Genomic DNA, 27,102 nt, shown 5'->3' on the forward strand with positions numbered 1-27,102 from the left:
AATGCTTTCAAAACACAAACGTATGGAGTTGGATCCTACTGAGAAGCTTACAGAAGGTCGAGTGAATGTTTTCCTTCTCTTTTGCACCCCCCCCCCCCCAAATCCTCCACTGGGGGTGGGGAGGGAATGCTTGTAAATAAAATGGTGCAGAAGGTACAGGACTGGGTACTTGGTTCTTACTTACTTTAGTCTCCTGTACTATAATGCATCTTTCTTACAAGTATATTTCACTCCTCCTGGAGGATTTGGAGGAGCAAGCCCAGTGGAAAGGTGGGAGAATATATTCCCCCCAAGACTTTTCACAAATATTTCTGTAGAAATATAGCAACAACAGATTGCAGGCTGACAGTGTTCTCTGGTAGCTTATGAAACAAACTCATCAATTACATCACCCCAATTCCTTCCAGCCATCTGCATGCATCCTGCCAAAGAAAGATGACTTCTAAAAGAAATTGTGGTCCAATACTGTGAACTAATGTGCATATATTTTTCTTTCAGGTTAGCTGACTACTATAGCCAAGCATGTATAGATTCCAAGTACTGCTAATATTCCTGGATGACCGCAATAACTAACCTATGAAAACCCACATCAGATGTTTTCAAAGAAGCCTTTTGAAATCATTGTTGATTAGGACTGCTGAGCTACTTCCTTTAATGAATGCATTTTCTGCCTGTTTCCTATTGGAGCAGATTGTCATGCTGATCATGTTCAATACTTGCCGTTTTTTAGTCTAGAATTCTAAAGAATAGCTGAGAACTTTGAAGCTTTCTCTATCAATGGCCACTTTACTCAGGAAACTGCCAGCTTTCTCAGCAATTTCCTCTTGCCTTAAATGGTAATGGCGTCAAAGAGGATGTAGGCTTCCCTTTATTCAGCTGACCTTGAGGGAAAGACCTCTTTCATTTTGATCTGGCAAGCCGTACTGCAGAATCAGACCTTAATACTTGTAAACAAACCAAGGGAGAAGGAACAAAACATGGGACTCACCAGAAGGCTTCTTCTCTTCAGTGGGGCAAAGTCACCCAAGGTGGTTAGGTCACACCTCTGCTTGCTCAGGTAGGTATGGCTATTCATGCACAAAAGCATAATCCACTCCCTCTCTACCATCACATCACTGTCTACCCTCACACATGAGCTTTTCAGCATCGCTGGGAACCAGTAATATGCCTGTGAACACAGTTGGCTCCAAAGTTATGTCTGACAAAGAAGCCTGTATTCTGATACTTGTCTGAGTACAAAGGATTGATATTTTTGTACAAGTGTGAGACTTCTTGTGCACTTAGCAGTATTGCTCAGTTAGATCTCAACATCAACTGGAAAGTTTATAATGTTGAGTCTTGAGATCAAGGTTGGTAAAATACCAGGAGATCCTTTAGGGCAGGGGTAGTCAACCTGTGGTCCTCCAGATGTCCATGGACTACAATTCCCATGAGCCCCTGCCAGCATTTACTGGCAGGAGCTCATGGGAATTGTAGTCCATGAACATCTGGAGGACCACAGGTTGATTAACCCTGTTTTGGGGAACATGAGGAAGGACCCCTGTCGATCACAGCATCCCCCAAGGGGTGGTTTTTCAGCCAAACTACTGAATATTGTTCAGGAAAATGAATGATTCCTGTTTCTTTAGGGCAGGCGATGGGATTGTGTTCAGTCACCGAAACCGTGTGTTTGCAAACTCCTTCTTCCTTCCTCATGTGGCTCTGATTCAAATGAGATCTCTGTGTGGCTTCAGTATACAATCTCAAAGTACTGTACTAGTTTTGACATCTTGTCTGTTTTAATTCTCATGAGTTAAACTGATTTGTGTGCTGTATTCTTTTGAATCCTGAATCTTCAGTTCTCAATTACCTGAATAAGCCACAAAACCTTCTACTGTTTGCCAACCATAGAGATCCTATCTTATAAGCTTTTATAGTTTTTATTTTCCTTGTTTTGACACTGTTATCTCTGGGATTTTAAGCTACAAAATAAGGATCACCTTGACTGAGTAGTGATCCACCTAGATTAGTTCAAGGAAGAAGAGCAAAACTTCTTGGCCTGCTTTTGGCCTCATGCACCTTCTGCAGTAAAGTAACATCTGCATGATAAAGTAGTTCTATGATAATTTAGGTCAGTTCTTTTTCCGATTTCCGAACGCAGCGGGCAGGGCTATTTTTTCAAGGGGCAAAAAGAGGAAGTTTTTTTACACTTCCCTTTCTCGTCTCCCTTGGGTAAGGCAGCCCCAGCAGCTGCATTTGGAAAAGGGAAAAGGTACTATAGAACTAAATTACATTTAGTTTGCCATAATAAAACAATTTCTTCTTTTCTCTGGTCTGATCTTAAACTAGTGGGCAACATTGTCAGCTGCCCTGTGTCCCATGTTGCAGGGGGCACCAAACAAAGGAGGGCAGATTCTCTGGATTTCATGTTGGGGTGTCTGGCAGTGAGGCAAGTGCACCTGTTGAGATTGGCTATGGGAGGTAAGCCGCCACTCCCCCCCCCCCCTGTGATTCTGGAGCCTGCATCCTGGTTTCTTGTCCAGGATCCCAGACTCACTGGGACCAATCATCTCGGCTTCTTCCCAACACAGAACTTTTATGTGGTTTGGCTAGTTATGCAAGATTTAGGATAACCTAAAACCTGTCATTTCACTTAAAATCTTAAGCTTTTATAATTAATGAAGAAAACACTTGCAACACATAGTCAAATAAGATAATTTCTCCAGGAGTTAAATAAATGCAGTGCTATGCAATAATTTTCCAACAAAACACTTTGCATTTTTCTCCTAGACGCCAGTGTCCCACAACCGCCTTTCTCTTATAGTAAACTTCTAGTTACCATTGTTGCAAAGAGCGGATGACAATCTAAAGTTAACAAAGTGTTGCTTTTTAACAGCCATGCTATGGGCTTGCTGTGTGTCCATATGCAATTCTGTGTTCAGAATTATGCATGCTGCAAGGCAGAGCCACTCTAACCCTTGTTTGCACATTAGAAAGTATGCAGCACTGTCTTCTCTTCCTATCACCTATCCTATTCTGGAGTCACAGCTTAGGCTTTATGTTCTGCTAGATCTATGGTTATTGGACCAGTGTATATAAAACCCTTTCCCATCTGCACTGGCATCAAGAGCTCTACATGACTTTCCATGTTTCTGTCCTTACCATTGTTCAGATTAATATTTTGGAAAAGACCCTGTGGGCGGAGCGCTGTCCAGGACACATCCGGTGTCTGGCATGCACTTCCACTTGCATGGACCAATCCTAGTGCCTGCCTCCAGGAGCTGCCCATGAGGCGCACAGCCAGCCTTAGGGCCAAACACTGCCTGGCTGCTGAGGGTGGCACTCCTCCGGTGCCCTGCTTTGCCTGCTGGCTTGTCTGCCTCCGCAGACCATCACCCCAGCCCCCACCAGGGCTACAGGCTCGGCCGTTGCATGTAATGATGACCGGCTGCCAGCACAATAAGCTGCTTCAGCGTCATGTGCCAGTCTGCTCACCTCTGGACGCCTCACCCCAGCTGCAAGCTGGGACTCCAGGAAGGCCGGCAGCAGCCCCTCCACGGGGGCCCTCCGCTAGTCCCGTTGCATTCCTGGATGCACTGCTATTTAATGGGGAGGGAAAATCCTCCCTCAAGTGCTTTTCTGAATAATGCAATGTGCCTTAACACTGCCAGGGATGATTCTCTTTTGTAGTAGCACTGCCACCAGTGAAAATTGTGCTGTAGCTAAGGCAAGCCGGATCCACCCAAGTTTGTTTGTATTCATGTCTTCAGTCAGGAACAAAGTGGTCAGATGGGTTCATAGTAGAAAATATGGTCTTTTGGGGTATTGGTAAATGGATCCCAGTGCATGAACAGCTTCAAACTGGAAAACAAGCGCACTGACTTTAAACTCGAATAACAAGCGTAAACCTGAGCAAATCTGTCTGCTCTACTAAGAAAGCAGCCTTATTCTTTTGTCTTTGAAGGTAGTTTTAAGAGATTATGGCCAAATTACTCAAGACATAGCAATGACAAAAAAGATGAGTTATTAATGTTGTGTTGCAATAAGTGGCTCTTGGACCATTTCCTTGCGCATTAAACCCGTCCTTAAAAAAAAATGAAGCCAGACTAATTGCAAAATCAGTTTATTGAAATTATTGTAAAGTCTATTGACAGCTTCTGATTTCAGAGCAGAAACAGTCTAGAATACTTTTGGCACTGGAAGAGAGACACATGTCCATCAGGTAAATTCAGCTAGCCAAGGGGAACCCTGAATGAGTACTGACGGGATGGGGAATGTGTGTTCCCTGCAGATTCAGAAGCCCTTCATTTTCATGTTCTCTTAAAAAACAAAACCTTTCAGCCTTATCCCGTTATTTCTGCCCAACAGCAGAAAATTTCACAATATATTCAGTTATATTGGAATAAAAGTGCCTCTAAGACTCAGCTAACTTTAGAATTCATGCAGCAACAAGAATGTATATTTTTTATATTTATTTGCTTCTATGCAAGATAATTTTGTATTAACAAGATAATGTATATAATTGTGAATGTTAAGGTTTTTTAAAAAATAAACAACCTCTGTGTTTAAAGACAGATTAAATCTACTTGTTAAAAAATTAAAGGAGTTGCTATCTTTAGACGAGCATACACCCCTGCAAATTTTATGGTTCAAAGTTTCAGTGGCAGTACCTAAGCTAAGCCTATACAGAAACATTATTTAGCACCTGTAGGTGAGGTGGGTCTTACCATCTGCCGTGTTCTAGTTTGGTGTAGTGGCTAGGAGTGCGGATTTCTGCGCTTCCCCCACATGCAACCAGCTGGGTGACCTTGGGCTCGCCACGACACTGATAAAACTGTTCTGACTGAGCAGTGATATCAGAGCTCTCTCACCTACCCCACGGGGTGTCTGTTGTGGGGAGAGGAATGGGAATGCGACTGTAAGCCGCTTGGAGCCTCCTTCGGGTAGGGAAAAGCAGCATATAAGAACCAACTCTTCTTCTTCTTCTAGTGAAAGTTACTGGGAAGTATCCTGTGGATGTTACTTTCTTCAGATGCCAATGAATGCTGAAAACTACTATACTGGAAACTTGCATATGATGTTCTAGGTTTCTGTTTGCAGCTATTATTTGGATACAGCAAAAAGTAGTAGTAGCCTGTTCTTTGGGGGTGTGTTTCACATACAGATTGAGTTGAAGCAAGCTCAGCACTTGTGAAACTTAAGTGAGTTATTTTCATGTAAGTGGGCATTTTAGGCTTATCTGAATAGCAGTTCCTTCTCCAGGAATAGGAGTAGGGCAGATGGCTTCCATATTCCAGAATGGAGTGTCTTGATCATTAGAGACAATATGTTGTAACTTAGTTTCTTCCTTATCACTTCCTACTGTGTCTTTAGCAAGAACTTGGTAGTTTGCAGCATAAAGTTACACTTGCTGCTAGGCTTCCCATTTAACCTCCTAGCATGATAGTGTCTCAGACTAGGATCTGGTAGGTTTGAAGCCCCATTTGTTTTACAACATAGGAGTGTCCTTATATAGTGATTATTCTTTTTAAAAATAACATGCATTATAGGGGGGAAGGGTGGGAAAGGGGAGGAAACTGATGACACAGGATGCTTGCCTGCTTTGAATTTGCGTTGCTCCCAAGGGTTTTTTTGTGTGGGGGCAGGGGTGAGCTGTGCAGCATATGCAAAAGAGTGCTTGGGCACTTTTTTCCATGGGGGGGGGTTGGCAATGAGAACAAGTAGGGGGTTATGCCATTATGTTATTGTGCATGCTTGGATTTTTTTTAAAAGGGAAGGCAGGAGCCAGGAATGCCTACTCTCTTGACAGAAGTGTAAAATGAAAGCTGGATGGCATCGGAGAAACCCACAAATGTAGAATGCCAGTGGCAAAATTGGGGCTGGCATCCAGAAGTCAATACAGTGAGAATTTACCAGCAAATAATGACTGGAAAAGTCCTCAGTATTTTTCAAGGAAGCTTTATGTATGTGGAAGTAGCAGAGGAAGCAAAAGTTGAAGTCTCCTGTGCGGTAGCACTGTTGTTGCTACTCTGCTGGCTGCTGCAGTAGCAGTGAGGAAACCAGAAAGGGGAGAAATATCCTCCAGCCAGAGCCAGTCAGGCTCATATTTGTGGTTGTGGTGACCACAACGATATACAGGCTGTACCAAACTGAAGATTCAGAATTATTGGTTTGTAATGCATTATTAGACATTCCCAAGCAACCCATTTCACAGGCTTATGGTGTGGATAAAGTTGCCTTCAATTCTGGAGTGTGTAAAAAAAAAAGTAGATAAAAGTACATAACACTGAATTGTATCACAAGGCTGTCATAACCTAGCTTCAGTATCCCCTTTACACACACCATGGAAATTACTAGATTGTTGTGCTGCTATTGTAATGCAATTATAAAATGCTTAATTCTACTGAGGAAGTAGTGTGGCTTATTCATATGGGAGCATTGTTAAGATTAATTTTAAATAGCATTAGTTGAAGCTAAAATCAAAACTTATTTGTCTCCAATATGTACACTGTGTCATTTAATGCCTGTAGATTTGAGTATAATAATAAACTGGGACCAATGGTATAACAATCTAAATTTGTTTTGTGGCCGCCTGTAGTTATGTGGACGTTTGATGCAACTCTACACTGCTGTTGAATGGTCACTGGATATCCTGGAGATTTTTGGGGTAGACTTTGAGGAGGGGAGGGATTTCAATAGAATATATTGTCAGTCCACAGTGGTCATTTTCTGCAGAACTGATCTGTTTCACTGAAGGATTAATTATAGTAGCAGATCCCCAGCTGGCATCTGGAGGTTGGCAGCCTTAATTGGAAAACATGACAAGAAGGAATCTGCTTAAGGGAGCTCCGTAATTATAGCCTAATTTCTAAGGTGCGACTGAATTTGAGCTGGCTGTGCTATTGCAGGAGGCTACCCTCTGAAACTTCCAAGGATCGTTCTTGGGCCTCTGATCATCTATCGCAGTATCCCTGGCGATTGGAAGAGGCGGGTGCCGAGTCTCCGCCGAGGCATTATCCCCTGCAATTTGGACGGCCCAGTAGCAGCGCCTTGCCTTCGGCCACTTCGCAACAGTAATTTCCGAGCCCCGCAGGAGGAGCCGGCGGATTCCAGCGGCAAAAGTAGACAGTCTCTTTCGCCATGGCTTGGCTTGGGCGCACGGTGGTGAAATCCTGTGCAAAAGTCCCAAGCGCCGCTGCCGCCGCCACCGACTGCCACGTCCGGACACTGGTCCACCAATGCCTGAGAACCTTCTTGCTTAGCAGCCCGTCGCCCAGCTTTACGCCGCTGAGGGCCGCCTTTGCCTTTCCGTTCCGGAGCTACGTTACACGTCAGATGTCTATGGTTGCGGCGGAGGAAGCCGTAAAGCGGAGATCCGTCCTGCGCTTGCGCCTTGCTCGCTAACTCCGGGCGCATGCGCGCTAACAACCCCGGCGGGGGCGGTGCTTTTGTGTTCGGTGAACAGTGGTTGGTTATCCGCCCGCGTTCGCTTTTTTGTGAAGCCGGAAGCGGCCGCGCGCGGCGGTTCAACCGCCAGGCTTAGGGGGGGAGGAAGCGGGATGTCGGTTGCCGCCGCGTGCGCCTTACCTCAGCAAGAGCCGCTGCAGTTGCAGCCGCCGGTGAAGGCGATGCGCAGAGGCAGCCGGCCGAGCCCAGAAGGGGGGGAAGAAGAGGAGCCGCCGGAGGAGCCCGTGTGGGACCGGGAAATGACGTTTTGCAGCGAGCGGCGCCGGCGGCAGCCGCAGGCACAGCCCAAGCGGCAACCAGCGGCGGCCGCGGGAGAAGAGGAGGAGCGACTTGAGCGGGAGCACTTCCGGAGAATCATCAACGCCTTCCGTTACTATGGGTAACCGCGCCCCCAGTTACATAGCTAGCCCGCAGCCCCATAGTGGTGGCGATGCGGGGGCTCGTTTTGGTGACCGGGGCCATTCATGGGGTTAGAAAGGGGAAGAGAATCTGTGCTAGAACTCGCAGCTGTCTCACCAACCTACATTTCTCAAGGCCCGTGGTTCAGAAACCATGATAGCTAAGGTGGCATAAAGTTGAGAGTAAGTTTGTGAAGTAGGCATGCCTTGACTTGAGAAGCCCATGCTAGGCTGATCTCAGAAACTGAGCAGGGCTGGCCCTACTTAGTACTTGGATGGGATACTAGCAGGGAAGTCGAGGATCTCTATGCAGAGGCAGGTAATGGCAAACCACCTCTGAATGCCTCTTTCCTTGAAAAATCTATGAGGCTGCCATAAGTTAGCTGTGACTTGATAGCAAAAGAGAAAGAAAGAAGTCTTGAATGCCCTGGAGCTTTTCTTGATGGTCTGGTGCCGCAAGAGAAGTTCTTCAAACTGTAAATGAGATTGTAGTCTAGTTGGTTCTTAAATTCTGAGCAAGTGCTTATTATTCAGTAGGTTTCTAACAATCCCCTCCATCAAGGAAATCTGGTGGTGGTTTTTAGAAAAAAAAATTAGAAGCTTTTTATGTTGGGCCATTCAGAGGAACTAGAGAGAGTTCACAATTCCTTTCCATTTCATTATCACACCAACCATATTGAAATATGCGAGGCTCAAAATCAGCCAGCAAGCTTTATGACAGAACAGGGATTTGAACTTGGGTCCCCCAGGCCCTAATGTGACAATGTAATAACTACACCACTCTGGTGATGCAATCATGTTTTCCTATACCACTATGGCAGTGTTCAAAGGCAAGAGACTGCATAGTAGCTTCTTACATCACTACCAGTTCTTCAGGAATTTTCTATCAGGAGTAGTGTTTGTATAAGTTGCTGCCATGGTGGCTTCTGGTGTTCTTTGGGTTTCAGACTGAGTTTAGCTGTCCTTGTTTACCTTCACCTAATTGGCTTTATAAAAGCATTTGGAATATTTGTTTTTAATGGCTGTTGGTTTGGTTTGTCTTCTCTAGCAAGGATTAATAAAATCCTGAATAGAGTTGATTGCTTTTTATTAGCCCTCAAAAGTTTGTAAAAGGCATCAGTAAAGCTTTAGATGTTTGGTTTGAACAAACAATAAATTTTCATGTGGTGGTTTTTGTTTGCAATTTAACACAACCTAGTTTTTGAAGTTGACTCTGACAAGTTTGAATCTTGCATGCAAGAAGCTCATGGGAAGACTGAAGCCTATTTCACACACCAGACATATTGCATATACATATTCTGTTTTCTATAATATACAAGCCATTCTTTTACTTGTTGCTTATGAGCACTCACTGTAGGCTCTTCATTCAAAAGTATGTCACTGGTTTGTAGGATAAAATGCATGTTGTGGTATTTGCTTGATACTGTAACATTAAATATATTTAGTCTTGGTATGTGTAAGCATAGCCATCACTTTTAAACAATGCCTGTCAAGACATGTCAAAGTCAAATAATATTAGACATGGGCTACTTGTGCATTAGATTTTAAAAAATGGAAGAAAGGTTTGTGTCATTCCTGACTAATGGAAGAGAGTGTTCTGAGATTTATTTGGAGATGTCAGGGTTTGAACCTGGGCTGTCCTGTATACAAAAAGCTTTCACCCTCAGCCTTTACAGAATTAGCACTGAGTGAAGGTTATAAACCTGATGTTCATAAAAAAGAATACTTATGTAAAGTCTTTTGCAGCATTCAGAAACTTGGACCCACTCACAGCATAGTATAGAGGAGACTGTCTTCTGCATTCTGCTGTGTGTACAGAAAGGTGTACAATACATGTTGTTTCAAGGATCAGAGCTGCATGGAATTCCTATTGGAGATCATATATGGTGCTCATTATTTCAGTATTCTACGGAAACAAGTATGATCAGCTCAAAATAAAGTGTTCTTGGGGCCTGTTGTTTCCCTATTTCAAGTCTTCCTGTGAAATCAGATGGACTTAATATTGACTGATTTTTGCTGGATGTTGACCATAGTTGCTTATTGTACGATATGTATGCTTTGGTTCCACAGTGGAATGTAATTTTACTAAACTTGTAAATGAGAATAATAGCAGAGAGCTACAGATTTCCTCCAAATTTGTATTAGTTTCTGGTATTCGTGTTACCTGTTGTTGTTTTTTGTTCTTGTTTCCAGAACAAATATGCATGAAAGAGTGAACCGTACAGAGAGACATTTCAGATCTCTTCCAGCTAGCCAACAAAAATTGCTTCCTCAGTTTCTTGTTCACCTTGAAAAAGTTCGTAAATGTATTGACCACAATCAAGAGATCTTGCAGACAATTGTGAACGACTGTACACATATGTTTGAGAACAAAGAATATGGTGATGATGTAAGAATTTTTGTTTAAAAGTAAATATTTATATGCTTCTTTATTTAGTCCTTTATTTATTTATTTTTCTATTTATCATCCACCACGCTCATTATACACTGGCCCAAGGCAGGTTACAATATCTAAAAACCCCACAATGAAATCCATAAAAGAACCCATTCCCTTAAAAATCTTAGCAGCATTCAATCTAAGCCCACTTCCCATGGCTCAAGCACCCCTTCTATCCATTCCATGCCTCAGGGGAAGGTTGTATATATGGAGGTCAGCATGATGTCTTCGCTGAGGCAAGGAGGGGCCCATAGATCTGAATCAGCCTGGCCTCAACCTAATACCTGGCAGAAGAGCTCTGTCTTACAGGCCCTGTGGAACTTTGAAAGCTCCTGCACAGCCCTTAGCTCTTCCGTGAGCTCATTCTAGTAGGTCAGGGCCAGGGCTGAGAAGTCTCTGGCTCTGGTCAAGGCCAGGCACACTTTCCTTGGGTTGGGGGCTACCAACAGTTTTGCACCCACAGAGCAAAGAGTCCTGTGGGGGGTATGAGGCGATAGATGGTCCCTCGGGTATGTGGGCGACCATAAAGGTCAGCATCAAAACCTTAAAAGTGATATGGGATGCAAGTGGCAACCCATGCCAATTTTTATTCTAGTGATCTTTTTGAAATCTACATAGTACCCACGTCAAATGTTAATAATTATATTGTTACATTTAAGTCAGTGTGCAGTTTGTAGACTATCAGCAGTCTTTTTGAGTAAGCTGCATTAAGTATTCATTCTTTGTAGCATATTGACATCCTGGCTGCTTTTACTCATCTGGATAAATCACTCTCAGTACTCTGTAGTAATTGTTTGTGAGTGGATTTTCCTGTGTGAAATCCAGATACGAACAACTACTCCAAAAGCATCCCTGGAAAGAAAAAAGAGCTGTTTTCCAGAAAAAAAAAATTCCAAGCATCCCTTCTTGATCTGAAGAAATTACTTATATCTGGTGAATGGTCTAAACTTCTATTTAGTGCTTTCTTATTTTGATTAATGAATGGTCTACTTCATATTTTCTCATGGAGAGCCATGTGCTGATAGCTAAAAAGAGAATATCCAGCTGATTTCATGTAGGTCTCAGTTACAGACCTGAGTTTTGCTTCTAGAGTTCAGAAGCAATTTTTTAAATCATCCCTTCAATGTTATTGCTATCTTGTAGTGTTGCAGTAGTAGATTAGATTTACTATATATATATATATATATATATGGCTCTAAGCCAGGCATTATCTTGTAGTGTTATAGATTGCAGTTACTTCATTTGCTTAGTTTCTGCATTGATACTGTCTCTTTGGATTTTTATCAGGGAAATGGAAAAATTTCACCAGCCTCAACTTTTGACATGGACAAATTAAAGTCTACTTTGAAACAATTTGTAAGAGACTGGAGTGAAAGTGGGAAGTCTGAGAGAGATTCTTGTTATCAACCAATCATTAATGAAATTATTAAAAACTTCCCAAAAGACTGCTGGTAAATAATTTTGTTTATTTTACAGAAGGTATGCCCAATAACATATGTGTTTCTAAAGGATTTTTAGACACATAAAACTCTGAATGATAAGTAAAAACTGACTTAGCCGTATAATGAGAAATTGCCTTTAACTTCAGCTTGTCTTTCTAATATCATCTTGTTCAAAATCTAAGTTCATTGGTCTAGTGCAAAAATGTGATTGCATGGAGAACACCCTACTTAGTTTTGACACGATAAAACCCTGGATTAGTAGCAATTTCGTGTATATTCATATTTTAAAAGGAGTAGGTTGAGATGTGAAACTCTGATTTGGCTATATCTTAACTACTGGGATTCTCACAGAAACAAACTTGGACTGAAAAGCTGACTTGTCCATCCCGCTGTGGCAAGAATGCCACAGTTCCAAAGAAAGGGTGGAATATATATTCCAAATAAATAAATAAAGCAGGTTCACCACTGGAAAACATAAAGCAAATGGTTCTCAACGAATCTTGCAAGAGTCCAAGTCACACATTAGAGGGGAAGCCAAATGACATCCTCAGTCATAGTTTGAGAAGAATGCAGAAGATGCTATAATTTACAAAGTTCTTATTTTGTAATCTTCCTATGCTTTAATCTGAGGCACTAGCTATAAATAGCTGGTGATTTGTTTTCCAAACTTTGTATATAACAACTATGCATGTCAATCCTTGATTTTAGAGTGCTTCTTCTAATGTGTCACTTGACTCTCTTGACAGTATTCCAGTTGTGGCCATAGTCTGAAATAACCAGATTTCTTCAGTTTTCCCACTTTTAATTTAGCTTGCAGTCATTGCTACTGCATTGTCTAGCCAACTGAGAGAGATTTTCACGAAGATAAAGGCTCAAAAACTCATACAAACTATAACATGAATACCCTTCCCTTGTTAGATTCAAGGCATTCAAGAATGTCTTCAGTTATAGAAAAGTCTACGGTAAGTTTTTATGCATTTAAATAAAAAGGTTTTTTAATCATTCTCCTTTCCCTAGCTTAGTGGGAAAACATTGCATTATAATGGTACCTTAAAGTTTTATAGGAATGTTTACTGTTAAGAACAGGTACTGAAATCCTTCATCTGGAAAAAAAAAACCTTTTCAACCTGTGTTTTCTATATGTACATCTGAAAGGTTAATTGTTAGGTTTATTGAAATGTTCTCTTACCAGATTACGCTGTGCTTTTAAAAAAAAAATTATGTGTATAACAAGAACTGTATTGCCCAATAAGCTAGATTGAAAGGGTTTGAGGCTGTTTTTAAGAAATCCCAAGGTACCCCTAGAAACCCTAATACAGAATTTTAAACAGCCTATTTTGACTTTTGATGGTCCAGCAGAAGTGTTTTGTTGGGTCCTTAATAGATGCTACAATTAATAAATACTACACCAGCAAAACTGTATAATGAAATAATCACATGTTTCAACATACTGTGCAACGTTTCATATTTAATTGTAATGGCTGTCTTTTTGGAAAGTAGATTACTGTCTATGAGCACTTTTCATTTAAGTGGGAAGAAAATTTTATTTTCTTAATTTTTTTTTAGAAAACTGTCTAGTACTACAGAGCTTGTATATAGAGTGAAAGATGTACATACACTGTAGCTTTCAAATTATTCCTGACTGCAGCAGTTTGTACTGCATTATAGGGTTTCTTGGGGCACCATTTTTGGATGGAGGAATGAGCCAGGGGCTAGTATGCAGTGTTGTTCTAACTTTGTGCATACTTACTTTTTATTTATTTTCAGACTTTTAACACATCTTTTGCTGGGGTCTCAAGGCAGGTTACAAGAAAGTTAAAAATATAATCCATTGTTACATATAAAATAACATAAAATGCAATAAAATCTAAACGTAATATAAATTGCCAGAATTAAAATTAGCTTCTTAGTCATACCATTCAAATCATTTGGCTTCTTTTGAAATCTTAACTATTTTTGTAGAAACTGAAATACCTACCTCAGTTGATCACAGATATATAAGCACTAATGTTACACTGGATGGTCTTTACTGAAGTCTGTGCAGACGAGAGAACCATGTACACCATTTTGAGCTCTTATGGAGGAAGGCAGGAATAAAAAAAACTAAAATAATAAACTGTCCGATAGCCGTTTTGTTCTGCTACTGATTTTAAATATTAACCTAATTACCTTTGGCAGTGACTGCATTAGTTCAGGCTAGGATTGATTGTAACACCTTCAAAAATATATTCTGAGTAAATACCAAATTTAGCAGCTCTCTAAATTTATCCCTTTAGATCTTTTTTGTATTGTGGAAATCGAACAGGGTATTCAAACATACATAGAGGAAGCACAAACTCAGTTTTAGGTATAGTTTAATAATGCAACAAACATTTTTTCAGTATATGGGGAGGGGGACTCTGAAGATGGATGTTCATTTTCTCAGTTGTTGGAATATATGGTTGACTTAAATTTAAGAGAGATCACCAATAATCCAGATAAAAGACTGAAAAAAATTGAGCCACAGCTGTTTATTCTGCCAAGGAGATATAATCAATGCTTAATGATTATTTTTGTTGTGTTTCAGGGACCTCTCCAAAGTTAATGTTCTTGTTCCTGGTGCTGGGCTAGGTAGATTGGCCTGGGAGATAGCTATGCTTGGTTATACTTGCCAAGGAAATGAGTGGAGCCTCTTTATGCTCTTTTCTTCTAACTTTGTTCTCAACAGGTACTTAATCTTACTTTTAGTTATTAGTGGTTGTACATATAGCTCTGTATTCATATATCTGAATGTGCATCTAGATAGATCAGTACTGTGCAAAATTAATGTTAGCTATATTAATATATGTGTAATCAAATCAACTAAATAGCAGTCAGAGTGTTGGCCTAGGATCTGGGAGACCCAGGTTCAAATCCCTGCTCTGCCATGGAATTTTCTTTGGTGACTTCGGACTAGTCCAATATTCTCAGCCTAGCCTATTTCACAGGATTACTGTGAGGATAAAATAAATAAGAGGATAATGTTGTAAACTATGTGGGTTCCCCACTAGGGAGGAAATTGGGTATAAATAAAGTAAATAAATTTTATAAGAGCAGTGACTGTTAAATATTCCCTTCTTACATTTTATTTACACAAGCAGATTGATGAGTTGCATGTTAGACCTCCTTGCCTGCAAGCAAAGTCTGTTATAAAACTTGACATTTATCAGCTGGCTGTTGCCTTGATACCCAAAAATCATCGAAAGCTATGCTGTTCACTTGGATGTGAATAGTACATTGCAGTCAAATAAACTGTGGCAGCAGATATGTCTGTGATGCTAGTATAATTTTATATTCCATATATAAAGGAAACCAAGAGAGAGCACCATCTTATTGAAATAATTTGTTGATTAAATGACAGTAGCAGTCCTAAACAGAATTGCTTATTCTGTTTAGGACACAACCTAAGCAGGCTATAACTATCCTTAGAATTGTGTTGTGAGTTGTTAGGATTGCATTGTGAGTTGTAGGCTGGTAATCAAAATAAAGCAGGTGTCTGCCAGCACCTTAAAGACTAGCAAAATTTATCTGATTGTAATTACAATTTTGGGTTGATTTTTGTAAAGTCCTTAAATGCAGTACATTCTGTATTAATACCATACACCTAAACATATGTTGTTATTCATTAATTGGAAAATATTTAATAGCTTATAAATCTGAAACTCCAGAAGACCCAACATTGTATAACTGAAGTATGCTATGATTTGATCCTTGGATAATATTATTAAGATTTTTCTAGGTCTTTTTTTTTGGGGGGGGGATTAATAAGTATTTGCCACTGTGCCCATCAGTTTCACATGTCAAATTTCTGAATTAAAAAATTAATACCTACATGGTAGGTGAATTCCCCCCAGGCCAGGCTGAATTTTGGAGATTTTTGATGGGGGGGAATCACTTGGGCATGAAATTGGGGTCACTGTGGGTAGGCAGGCCGTTGGTAATTTCTGCATTGTGCAGGGGGTTGGACTAGATAATCCTGGAGGTCCCAACTCTGCTTCTATACAGAATATATTAAAATTTGTGATAAAAATTGGGCTCTATGATGACATCTCATTAAATACCTTTAATGTGCACATTGGCTTTAGTGTGCCCAGTAAGCTTATTCCCATTTTCCCAAAATAACGGTTAGATTTCCCATTGTGCACTGCATCTCAGACTGATTTCAGAAGTCTTGGTGTATTTAAAAAGGGATTGAATACTGAGAGATTCTTTTAATAGAGAGAGTGAAAGTCTTGCTTGATTAATGGAAGGATCTGTGCATATTTCCAGACCGCAGTCTATGTCTGCTGTGTTGTCTGAGAACTACATTGCTCGTATTGGAAAATGGCATGCCACTGAGACACTCTTCCACTTTGGTGAAATGTATGATGTGATGTCATTACATAGTGTGTTTCCCTGTCTCTGCTGCAGGGGGGAAAGGTAGAGAGCACATAACATGGCATTAAATCACAGATTTCACTACTGTGTGTTAAAGGAAGGAGGAGGAGCTACTCCCAGGCCCAGGGTTGCTGTTCTTGGTGAACGCTCTATGTTTTTATTTTCTTGTTACATTATTTTTTCCAAGAACTTCTGAAAGCTGAACTATTAGACTTCCACCAAGATTTGTCCTGGTGTGTTAAGATTTTTAAAATAAAGGCATAAAGACTGCAAATTCTCCATAATTATCTGTTGAACACCTTGAAAAATGCATGTTAAAAAAATTAATCATTGGCTGGGAGTCCTTCCTCTATTTATACTACAAAGTCTTGCTAATATGGGAGATCTGATTTCTTAGCAATGACCAGGTATCAACAGAGATATAAGTGCAAAGGAAACAAATTATAATATAGGACTAAATCATATGTCTTCCTAATATAAGAATATAGCTACTAATAAATGCTATTGTTGTTACATTATAAAATTACACTTGTTTCTGTTGCAAGAATGTGCACCAAGCTTAATGCTGAGATGCTGAACTATGGATCAGGAAATCCATCCTATGGATCAGGTTTCCATTTCTCTTATGTCAGTGGTTCTCAACTGTCCTCTTGCCGCGACCCTTTAATACAGTTCCTCATGTTGTGGTGACCCCCAACCATAAAATGATGCAAGTGTTCTTTCACAGAAATTAAACTGAAACTAACCAATGGCATGAAGATCCATTGTTCATGATTGTATATAAATTGATTTTTCCCCAGGCTTTCTCAGTTCAGTTCTGCCTCTTGTCCCACCATGCTGATCTCGTTCTTTTCTGCTGCTCCAGACAGATGAACGCTCTCTCGATTTACCCCGCAAGGCTGTTGTGTGGATGCCCCCCCCCCCGGAAAGCTGCTTGCCCTGCTGCGACCCCTGTGAAAGGGTCGTTATACCCCCAAAGGGGTCCCGACCCCCAGGTTGAGAACCATTGTCCTGTGTCATACATTGCTTAAATGGCACTAAGTAAGCCATGCTATCTAAGTCCCCATTTGTAATATGTAGTAAACCTTAATGAGAAGATGATGTTAATAGGCTTTGAGCACTTGAAAGTACTGTATGAAGTCTTATGTTGCAGTCTTCTGTATGAGCCTTTCTCAATTTTTTTACCATTAAGAAACTACTGAAACATTCTTCAACCTTTGAGAAAACCCAGAAGTGGTACAACCATGCAGAATATGGTTGGGAAGCATAGCTGTGTACATACCTGCCTGCTTCCCCTCTTCCCACCTCCTCCATCATTGGCCATTTTGATAGGGAGGAGCAGGTTTGCATGACTATAATGGTTCATATCACCCTTCGATGGCCATCAAGAAACCCTGGTTGAGAGAGCCTGTTCTATATAAAATAATAAAAGCCAAAGCAGCTTTGTTGAACACCACAATTGCTGAATACGACAAATGTCATTTAGCCTTTTTATTTAAGAATCTTCAATTTGAGGATATTTTAAGTTAGTTATTTAATTGCTTCTTTATAACCTTTTGTTACACATCCTTAAATGAAGGAACTTCAGAGGGAGCATCCAATGTGAAATTACTGAATTAGTATTCATTAATGACTGTTTACTTCCCAGGTTTAAGAAAAGATCAAGGATTCCTAATGAACAAAAGGTGCTAATATCTTGCATATCCTGTAGTTTCCCATTGTCTCTCTTTATCTTCTGCTAGGTTTTGTTGCCTGTCTGTCAAAGTTGAAGTGACCCTCCTCAATGCTGAGTGACTTATTATTATTGTAATTCAATCGGGTTTCAAATAAGCCTCTCTTTATAACAGATCTTCTGTGCCTCCTATTTGTTTTAAATATAGGAGGCCATTGGATTTATACACTATTTCATTTATACATTTCATGAGATAGTCTCATGAAAGTTTATCCTGTAGTAAATTTTATTCTTAAGGTGCTCGTGGGCTCCTGTTTTATTTTGTTGCCACAGACTAACCTCTGTTATTACCTTTGAGGTTGTTAAATGTATACTGGTAAGAATCCAAGCTCAAAAATATTAAATATTGTAGTGTTTATCTTTGAAACGATAAGGTGAAACTGTTGTTTGATAATCATATATTACAGATGCTCTGAAACTAATTCGTACAAACTATATCCTTGGATTCATCAGTTTAGCAATAACAAGAGATCTGCTGATCAGATACAACCAATTTATTTTCCTGACGTTGATCCTCACAGTCTTCCTCCTGGGGCAAACTTTTCTATGACAGCAGGAGATTTTCAAGAAATCTACTGTGAGCGTAGTAAGTAGAAAAGAGAGAGAAGGGGGACTTTAAGGATAATGTTTGTGAACGTGCTTTGGACGGTATGCCACCAGCAGTAGAACTAGGAGGCTGTATGAAACAAAACTTCAGATTATGTGATTTTAAAAAAGATTTTATTTCGCCAGTAACCCAAGGGCTACCCATCACCGAGAGGCCTCGGTCACTTTTAGCCTTTGCCTTATGGTTTCCTTTTGATAACTGATCTTTGATATGATCTTTGCTTTGAGTTAAACTTAAGTAGTCTAAAATGTTTGGTTTGTCTAATTCAAAAAGTTGCTTGCTAATTGATATATGCTATTCCCATACATGGTTGGATATTGTGCTATCACTGTGCAATAGCAATAATTCACAACTGGGTTGTCTGACCTACACAGCAAAATCCTGTTGGGATGGATGGCTATAGCACAATACTTAACCAAGTATGGATGCAGGATTCAGAGAAATGGAAGATTTTAGCACAGACCTGTTTTAAGTAGCCTTGTGGCTATTTTCTAAAATTTACTTAGTTACTGAAGAGAGATCCTCTCATTTGGGGAAACTTTTCACTGATTAGGAGGAGAAAAAAGTCTTTTAATACTTGGTTCTCTGTCTGTATTTGGAAAAATGAAATGGTGAGATTGTGACTAAGGAACAGATGTAGCATTAACTTGACCAGCAAGGAACATGACAAATGGAATCAGTGGGTTATTTGCACATAATAGGTGCCTAACCATCATTCTATCCTGCATGATCTCCAGCTAGAATCATTACTAATCTTTTGGCATACTGTATTTGTGAATGTCAATCTTCTAGGTTCTTATGCAACATTTTACCAGTTATCTGCAAACAAGTTTGGGGCACTTACCTAATAAAGAATACTTGGCCTGCTTTAAAGTCTAAAATACATATTTACAGTATTTAAAGATGTCATGTTTTAAGGTCATGTCATTTGCTTCTTAGTATGTCTAATCAGAGGGCCAATCTGAAAGCAACTGAAGCAAGCAAAAAAAAAAAAACCCTCTGGGAAATTATTGTAATTTATGTCTACTTTTGTAAGCCCTACCTGATTATATTGGTAGTACACCTGCAGTGTATCGGTTGACAGCTAGATAACTTTCATTTTTCTTTCACTGTACAGACATATGGGATTGCATAGCAACCTGCTTCTTCATAGACACAGCACATAATGTCATAGATTACATTGATACGATATGGAAAATACTCAAGCCAGGAGGAATTTGGATCAATTTAGGTAAGTTGCTGTACTTTATATTTATTTATTTATATTATATTTATATCTCAGCAAGGCCAATTAATGGTGGGTTACACGTTAAAATCACAAAACAGAACAATATAATAAAACTGTTAACTATAATACAGCAGCAGGCATATTTAACAAATTCATCTCCTCAACAACTAACTCACACTCAATAAACCTTTCCACCACCTAACACTGTCCTTCAAGATGGGTGATTAAAAGATGTAATGGTGTGTGGATATCAAGACATCCCAAAAGAGGGGACCCAAAGATCTTCCTGCCCTAGCCTCGACCAAATGCCTGGTGGAATTGCTCCATCTTGCGGGCTGTGCAGAACTGTGATAGCTCCAACAGGGCCCTCAGCTCAGCTGGGACCTCATTCCACCAGGTAGGGGCCAGAACCAAAAAAGCCCTGGCCCTGGTTGAGGCCAGACATGCTTCACGCGGACCAGGGATCACCAGTTCATTAGTACTCGCAGACCAAAGGACTCCGCGGGGAGCATAAGGTGATACACAGTCCCTCAGACATTTAATTAATTTATTTATTACATTTATATACTGCCTTCCCCTCAGTCTCAGACACAAATAGGCTTGAAAGTCAAAACCAAAAACTTGAATTTGATCCAGAACACCACTGATAACCAATGCAGCTGTTTCAGCACTGGCTGAATGTTCCCATGAGGACCCTATTAACTGCATTCTTCACCCGTTGAGAATGAGAATGGGTGCAAATCACAACCTGGTTATAGCTAAATTATTATTAGGGATAATAATGCAGTAGCTAAGATAAAAGACGGGAGAAGGCGTAAGATTTTTCATTGCTTGCCTGTTCTATGGGAGGTGTTATTCCATCTGTGAGTTGGGCTGCATGGAATATATGCTACTAGTTTCACATTATCTTAATTCGTTCTCCATGGAAGTCTGAACTCATTTCAGTTTCAGAAACAGTTTTCCACTCTAAGGGGGAGAGATGGAGGGGGTTTGAGACCTGGAGCCCCATTAATCTTACTGAAGTCAGTTCTCAATTTTTTGATTCCTGGCCATGTCTCATTGAGATCACGTGCCTTCCAAACAGTGAAATTTAAATACTGATACCATTGTAATACAAATCCATTTAGTAAAACTTGACCCATGATTTATTAGTTATTTTCTTAGATTTTTATACTGCCCTTTCCATATGGCCCAGGGCAGTTTACATTGAACATTGTGGGAAACATAGAACATCATATTAAATAATAGTCACAACGTAACATATTAATAACAGTTCTAACAAATTGATTAAACCTGATTTAAAAATCAAAATGTCACTGAGATGACGGCAAAAATTTTAAAGCAACTAAAAGGCACATAAAATTTAGATATGTCATTGTCTGAGACTAGGTGAATAAAAGTTACTGACCTGTTCTTGAATTTTTCCCTGTAGGTCCTCTTCTTTACCATTTTGAAAACTTAGCAAATGAATTATCTATTGAGTTGAGTTATGAAGACATAAAAAATGTTATATTACAATATGGATTCCATATAGAGGTAAGTATTTATATATTTTGTACAACAAAGGTGTAAGTCTGAACCAAGCTATATCCTTCTAAACCCATTGGATTCAGTATAGAAAGGTACAATTCTGTTTAGGTTTGCTCTGTAAAGATAGGCTTCAAACTGTCAGTTTGAATTCATTCTATCATATTAAATGTTCTACACTGTCAACATTATTTAACCTTGCACTGTTATAGTAACCTAGCAACATTTGTTTCTGATTAGCTAAATGTTTCGGATGATACTTATGGTCATAAAGACAAATCAAGATGTCTTCTTAGTTTTTCTCATAAGAGGTGAATACAGAGTTTAAATCAGGCTTCCCCAACCAGGATTTCGTGAAATCCTGGAGTTTCTTGAGAGCCCTGGAACGGTTTCATAATTGGGTGGGAATTAATTAATTTTTAATATAATGTTTAAATATGATAAACATCTGTCAGGTGATATGACCATATATGGTCATGTCAACCTGCCCCCCCCCCCCAAAATGGCCAATGATGGGCATGTAGGCGATGGAAAGGGGAGGGTAGGCCTGTACACAGCTGTGCTTCCCAACCATATTCTGCTCGATTGCACTACTTCTTGGGTTTCTCTAAACCTGAAGAATGTTTCAGGGGTTTCTCAACAGTAAAAAAAAAAATCTGCCAACAAAGATTCTCGCTCCTTATGTGAAACATCAACATAAGGAGCAAGAGTCTTTGTTCCCTCCCCCCTCCCACCCCTCTCCTTGCCTTCTAATTGTCTTCCATGGCTGCATTGGCTCTCCAGAGAGCGGGCGTGACTTTGGAAGCACAGCGGGGGTGGGGCCAGCCCAGCAACGAGCAGTACTGGCCCCTGCCTGGCCCCTGCTGCCTTTTGTGGCTGCGCCAGCTCTCCGGAGGGCGGGCACAGCTTTGGAAGCACAGCAGGGGCGGGGCCAGCCCAGCAAGGAGCAGCTCTGCTCATTGCTGTGCTGGCCACCCCACCCCCCGCCAGTCTCCTGCAGCTGCCTTTGGCCTCCTCAGAAGACTGGCAGCAGCAACGCCAGAGCATTGAGCGTGCCTCAGTGCTCTGGCGCCAGTGCCCATCCACTGGTGCGGTCCCTGGGGATGGGATGATGGATGTTACATCCGTCTACTGCTTCTGTTTGGGGGACCACACCAGAAGATGTTTCACATCAAAAAGTTGAGAAAGGCTGGTTTAAATAATGCTGGTTACTAGTGATACCAGGCAAATAGTACAAGTGATGTGGTAGGACAGAAGAGACCTTTTTGCTTGAATGAATAAAATGTGGTATTTTTATTTTCAGATGGAAAATGAATCTGTTCTGACAACATATACTGTGAATGAACTTTCCATGATGAAATACTATTATGAATGTGTGATGTTCGTGGTTAGGAAACCAGAAAGCAGTATATGATTATCCAGGAAACTGCTGACATTCTTTTTTAATGTTCGCACAAATTGGCCTCTTGGTGAAGACTGGACACAGCCCTATATCAGTGGTGCCTTCTCATTCCTCATGGAATGTAACTCTTATCTTTCTTTCCCCCCCCTTAATATGCCCTTTGATCTCCAGTGTACTTCTTGATAGATATACTTAGGTAATTAGCATGGAGTGCAGATGTTCATATGCTTTTCCTTTTAATTCCGATAAGGATGACAATTTTGATATGCCGGAATTGACATTCAGAATTTTCTGTCAAGTAGGCACAACCATCTACTTCCATATTTCTCTGGAAGAACATTTAATATGATATGAGAGGTGCAACTGTCTTTTGGGTCCTGCTTTGGGTATAAGACAAAAAAATCTAACATTTTGGATGATATTCAAATAGTTTTTGTTTTTCTTAAGAATTTTGCAAATGCGGATAGCTGTGTCATGCAAACTTAGGCATCTGTTTATCAAAATCTTGTGAATATATAATCACTTTGTAAAAGTGACTTATGTATGATTTTACAAAGCATATTCATGACATTGCCTGTTTTGGGGACTGGTACTGAATGATGGTGCTTGAACATTTGGTCCATAATCTAATATAATGATATGCAGTAGCAATTATTGGAACTAAAGCTTGTCTAAAGTATAATGGCACTAATATTTTTTGAATACTTCAAGTTCTTGGCTATCTTCCCAACACTGAAATCAATGGGCTACACCTAAATCTATATTGGAGCGCTGAACAAAACATGTCTCCATATTCCCTGCATTCATAGGGTTTCTTTCTGGTGTATGACAAGGCTTGATTTCAAACCGAGACATTTCCTATAGGCCAGGTATTTATACCATCTCTCTTCTGTGGGATTTCTCCCCTGCATGACACTACAAAGTTGCATAAGGTCCAAATGGCATGCCAGACAGTTCCCATATTCCAAACAACCATGCATTTTCTCTCCTGCATCATTTGTGTGTTTGTGTGTGTTTTGTAAACATAGAAGGGTCAGCAAGCTATTTTCCATTGTTCAGACATGTGTAGGTTTTCCTGTGATACATGACAGGTTTACTTTGCAAGCAAAGCGTGATTCACACTCCAAGCAGTTATCTTGTTTGTATTCCCTAATGGCTAACAAGATTTAATTGGGAAGCAAAATATTCCCCCAAGCCAGACATTTACAAGGAGGCCACATTCCCATAATTCTCCATCATGACTTTCCTATACAAAGCCATTTGAACTGAGTCCAGCAGAGCACCATGTACCTCTGTGAAATACGCAGCCAAATCCTCAGAGGGCATTGATTTCTGCAAGGAGAGGATCCAAGGGTTCAAGTCTCTGTCTAATCTTTGTCTTGAGTTTACCACTCCCAAGTGCTACTGACTGGTTTCCAAAGCCACACTTCTTGACTGGTTTCCAAAGCCACACAGTGACATCATTTTTCACTGGAGGGGAAGAGCAAACTGCAAGATGTAGACATTCCTCTGGGCTGCATTCATTCCTGTCCCTGTCTCTCCCCCCCAAAAAAGAAATCTGTGTAGGATTTAAACAGCCTTTCTTTTTAGACAGCAGTTGTTGTTTTTTTTTGGGGGGGGGAGTAATTTATCCACTCATATATTTATCCACTCATTGGCAATTCTAATAAATTCACCTGCACTAGAATGCAGATCCTATGAAGGATTATACCACTTTGACTAAATGAGATGCTGTAAAGATATTGCCAATTCTAATTACTGCCATTGTGATCTGCTTGTTGGAGGTTGCTGTTTAGATTTTGTCTTAATTGTTGACTTCTTTTTTAAAAGAAAAAATGTACGATTAAAGTTCTGGGTTTTTTTTTTTTTTTGGGAGGGGAGGCAGGGTTTTGCAGTTAGGCATAGTGCCATTGATTTCAGACAGGATGCCTTCCTCAAATATGTGCAAGCTTCAGTATTTGTTTTTGTAAATAATCACAGTCAGCTTTAGTTCTGTCAAGACACAATGCTTTAGGAGATTTCCTCCATACTGAGTATGCTGACTAGAGATATTACAATTCAGATTTCTCCTAATAGGATGAAGTATGTGACTCAATATGCAAACTATTTATGTATTATGAAAATTATACTAAAGAATCAATGGTATCTAAGGAATGGGTGGCAATTGCTGATGATGCCAAATACATGGTTGAAGGGCATCAATGATTGCATTGCTCCTTTGTTAGCATAAATGGGTTAAATTATGCTTTTTACATTTTTTTGTATTTCCTCCAGGGTATTCGCCAAACTTAAAATGTAGTTTATTGTTCAGTAAGTAAAACTAGTTAATGAATTTTATTTTGGGTCAAAACAAGTAGTATGCTGTGAACGTGTTGGCTTTTTAATTTAAAATTTAATTTTTTAAAAAATTAAAAAGGTTTAATAGAAAAAAATCCCAGGGATGAAAAGACGCTGTCACAGATATACTCCAGTTTTTCCTTATAAACATTTACACAAGAGGAATTCCTAATGTAGTAGTGTCTCTTCCTGATAATTATACCTAGGATAGCTCCTCTAGGCTGCAGAGCACTAGGTAATGTTGGGTGTGTGGCAGGTCCACTGTTTTACAGTAGAATTTATGTGTTATCTTTTGTATGTCCCTTATAAGATAGGAAAATAGTTTTGAGCTTTACTCCTTCAGTGTGTTACTGTGTAGAAGGAACTAAAAATGTAGGTTGTGCTTGACAACAGATATGAATATCAAGATTTCTAGCTTCAGAAAATCTATTTAATTTTAAAGTTGCAAATGTAAAATTAACCTACATGTCTGAAGTTAAAATTTCAAATTATTTTTCATATTGGCATACAAAAATGTAGTGAATTCTCATGTATTACAATTTGAACCTAACAAGAATGTTTATTGATTCCTGCTTTCCCATTCCTCATTTGAGTTTTTATTCAAAGAACTAGATGGTATATTTATTTGGTAATAATTTTTTGAGGACAATCCAGATTTTTCCTTCTTGGCCTTATAACAATTTAACAACAGGGCAAATATTCATTAACTATTAAAAACTGAAATGCTCTTACCACACTTTGATTTTCAGGATTCATGTTCGGTGTATTATAAACAGGCATAATCATGTATAACTCTGTATTGTTCCTCCTTGATGGCTAGACAAGTTACCAGTCTCGCCTTTTGGAGCCAAGGCAAATGTAAATTTGTCATGGTATTCTGTGTCAAATTTAAAGCTGCAAACTCAAAACCATTAAATACTTAGTTATGTTTGTCCAGCAATATAAGGCATCCTGAACTTTTTATTCAAAATAAAATCACCTGTGTCAAGTATTGCAGTTCATTTGACTGAGATGTTACAGCTGTTGTATCTCTCGCTACCCTTCCTACAACACCCAGTCGTAACAGTGCCTGTCTTCCAGTGGCAATCAGCAGTTTTAATTCTAAAGTTCCCTTTGAACCGCTAAACAAGACATTTTAGTTCTTAGTGTCTTACATGTTCCTCCCTAGGAATTGATACTGCTTCAGTCTTAATTGCAGCTGTAACTTTTCTATATCTTCATGTGGGATAATCAATAGCTCAGTGGGCAGAGCATATGCTTTATAAACAGAGGGGTCCAGCTCAATCCCTGGCATCTCTGGTTAAAGTGAGAAAAGAAATCTGCATGACTGCTGGAGAATTGCTGTTTCTATTAGACAATATTGTGGCTTAGCTTGATCATGTGACCAATAAGTCCCAAGTTAAAATTACTTACGAGCTTGAAAAATGCCTGGTGTGAGACAGCAAGTGTTCTGTCAACTACTAACTTCAGCAGCCTCCCCTGTTCCTATTAGAGCTGATGAGCCCTCTCATCAGTCTGGAATTTAAAGCGGTACAGTCAGTATTGGGCTGCTGTATTAAATACAAACCCATTTCTATGTAATTTAATTATTTTTACTCTTCTCAATCCCCCTTACAAATTATGATCTATTAATTAATTATTCTTAAAGTGGTTTATAATGGGATTACATTTCTTAATCCAAATTAGCTATGAGAAAATCACATCTGAAGTAATTTTAAAAGTCACAAATCTTGTTTATGCATGTAAAGGGGCATAATACTGTAGTGGTAGAACAGACTGCATCCTTTTAGACTACAGATGGAGGCGGCCACATTTTGGAAATCTGTAAATAATGCTACCGTCTACCAGCTGTAGTCTGAAGTGGCTTGCAAATGGATCAGAGTGGTGGTAGCACTATGTTTGGTATAGTGGTTAAGACCAGCAGCTTCTAATCTGGCAAACCAGGTTTGATTCCCTGCTCTTCCACATGCAGCCATCTAGGTGACCGTGGGCTCACCACAGCTCTGATAAAGCTGTTGTGAGGGAGCAGTAATATCAGGACTCTCTCAGCAATCACCTACCTCATGATATTTGTTCTGGTGAGAGGAAAGGGAAGGTGATTGTAAGCTCTTTGAGATTCCTAGCAGAGAAAAGCAGCATATAAAATGCATT

The 27,102-nt window shown here is 39.8% G+C and overlaps 2 protein-coding genes across 11 annotated transcripts in view; both read left to right on the forward strand.

The window, feature by feature from the left end:
• NMRK1 (nicotinamide riboside kinase 1) overlaps positions 1-6,555 on the forward strand; it is a 17,172-nt gene extending 10,617 nt beyond the window's left edge. For 6 of the 8 annotated variants that reach the window (XR_013232552.1, XM_077344773.1, XM_077344776.1 and 3 more), the window contains one exon: positions 499-6,555. Coding sequence is in view for 5 of the 8 variants with exons in the window: in XM_077344773.1 (XP_077200888.1) it covers positions 499-503 (5 nt within the window). In the remaining 3 variants the exon portion in view is untranslated. The remainder of the gene's footprint in view (positions 1-498) is intronic. The other 2 variants (XR_013232550.1, XR_013232551.1) reach the window with 2 other exon arrangements.
• Positions 910-25,952, forward strand: CARNMT1 (carnosine N-methyltransferase 1). Of its 3 annotated transcripts, none has more exons than XM_077344771.1 (8): positions 910-1,057; positions 10,038-10,233; positions 11,569-11,732; positions 14,290-14,430; positions 18,258-18,436; positions 19,575-19,688; positions 21,118-21,221; positions 22,516-25,952. In XM_077344771.1, exons 1-8 carry the CDS (start codon positions 978-980, stop codon positions 22,624-22,626), a joined length of 1,089 nt encoding a protein of 362 aa, XP_077200886.1. In that variant the 5' UTR covers positions 910-977; the 3' UTR covers positions 22,627-25,952. The 3 variants fall into 3 exon arrangements, with proteins under 3 accessions (XP_077200886.1, XP_077200885.1, XP_077200887.1); XM_077344770.1 differs by lacking the exon at positions 910-1,057 and adding an exon at positions 7,128-7,825; XM_077344772.1 differs by lacking the exon at positions 910-1,057 and adding an exon at positions 7,844-8,027.
• Positions 25,953-27,102: the final 1,150 nt, after the last annotated feature.

Source organism: Paroedura picta, chromosome 7 (assembly GCF_049243985.1).
Source record: "Paroedura picta isolate Pp20150507F chromosome 7, Ppicta_v3.0, whole genome shotgun sequence".
NCBI lineage: Eukaryota > Metazoa > Chordata > Lepidosauria > Squamata > Gekkonidae > Paroedura > Paroedura picta.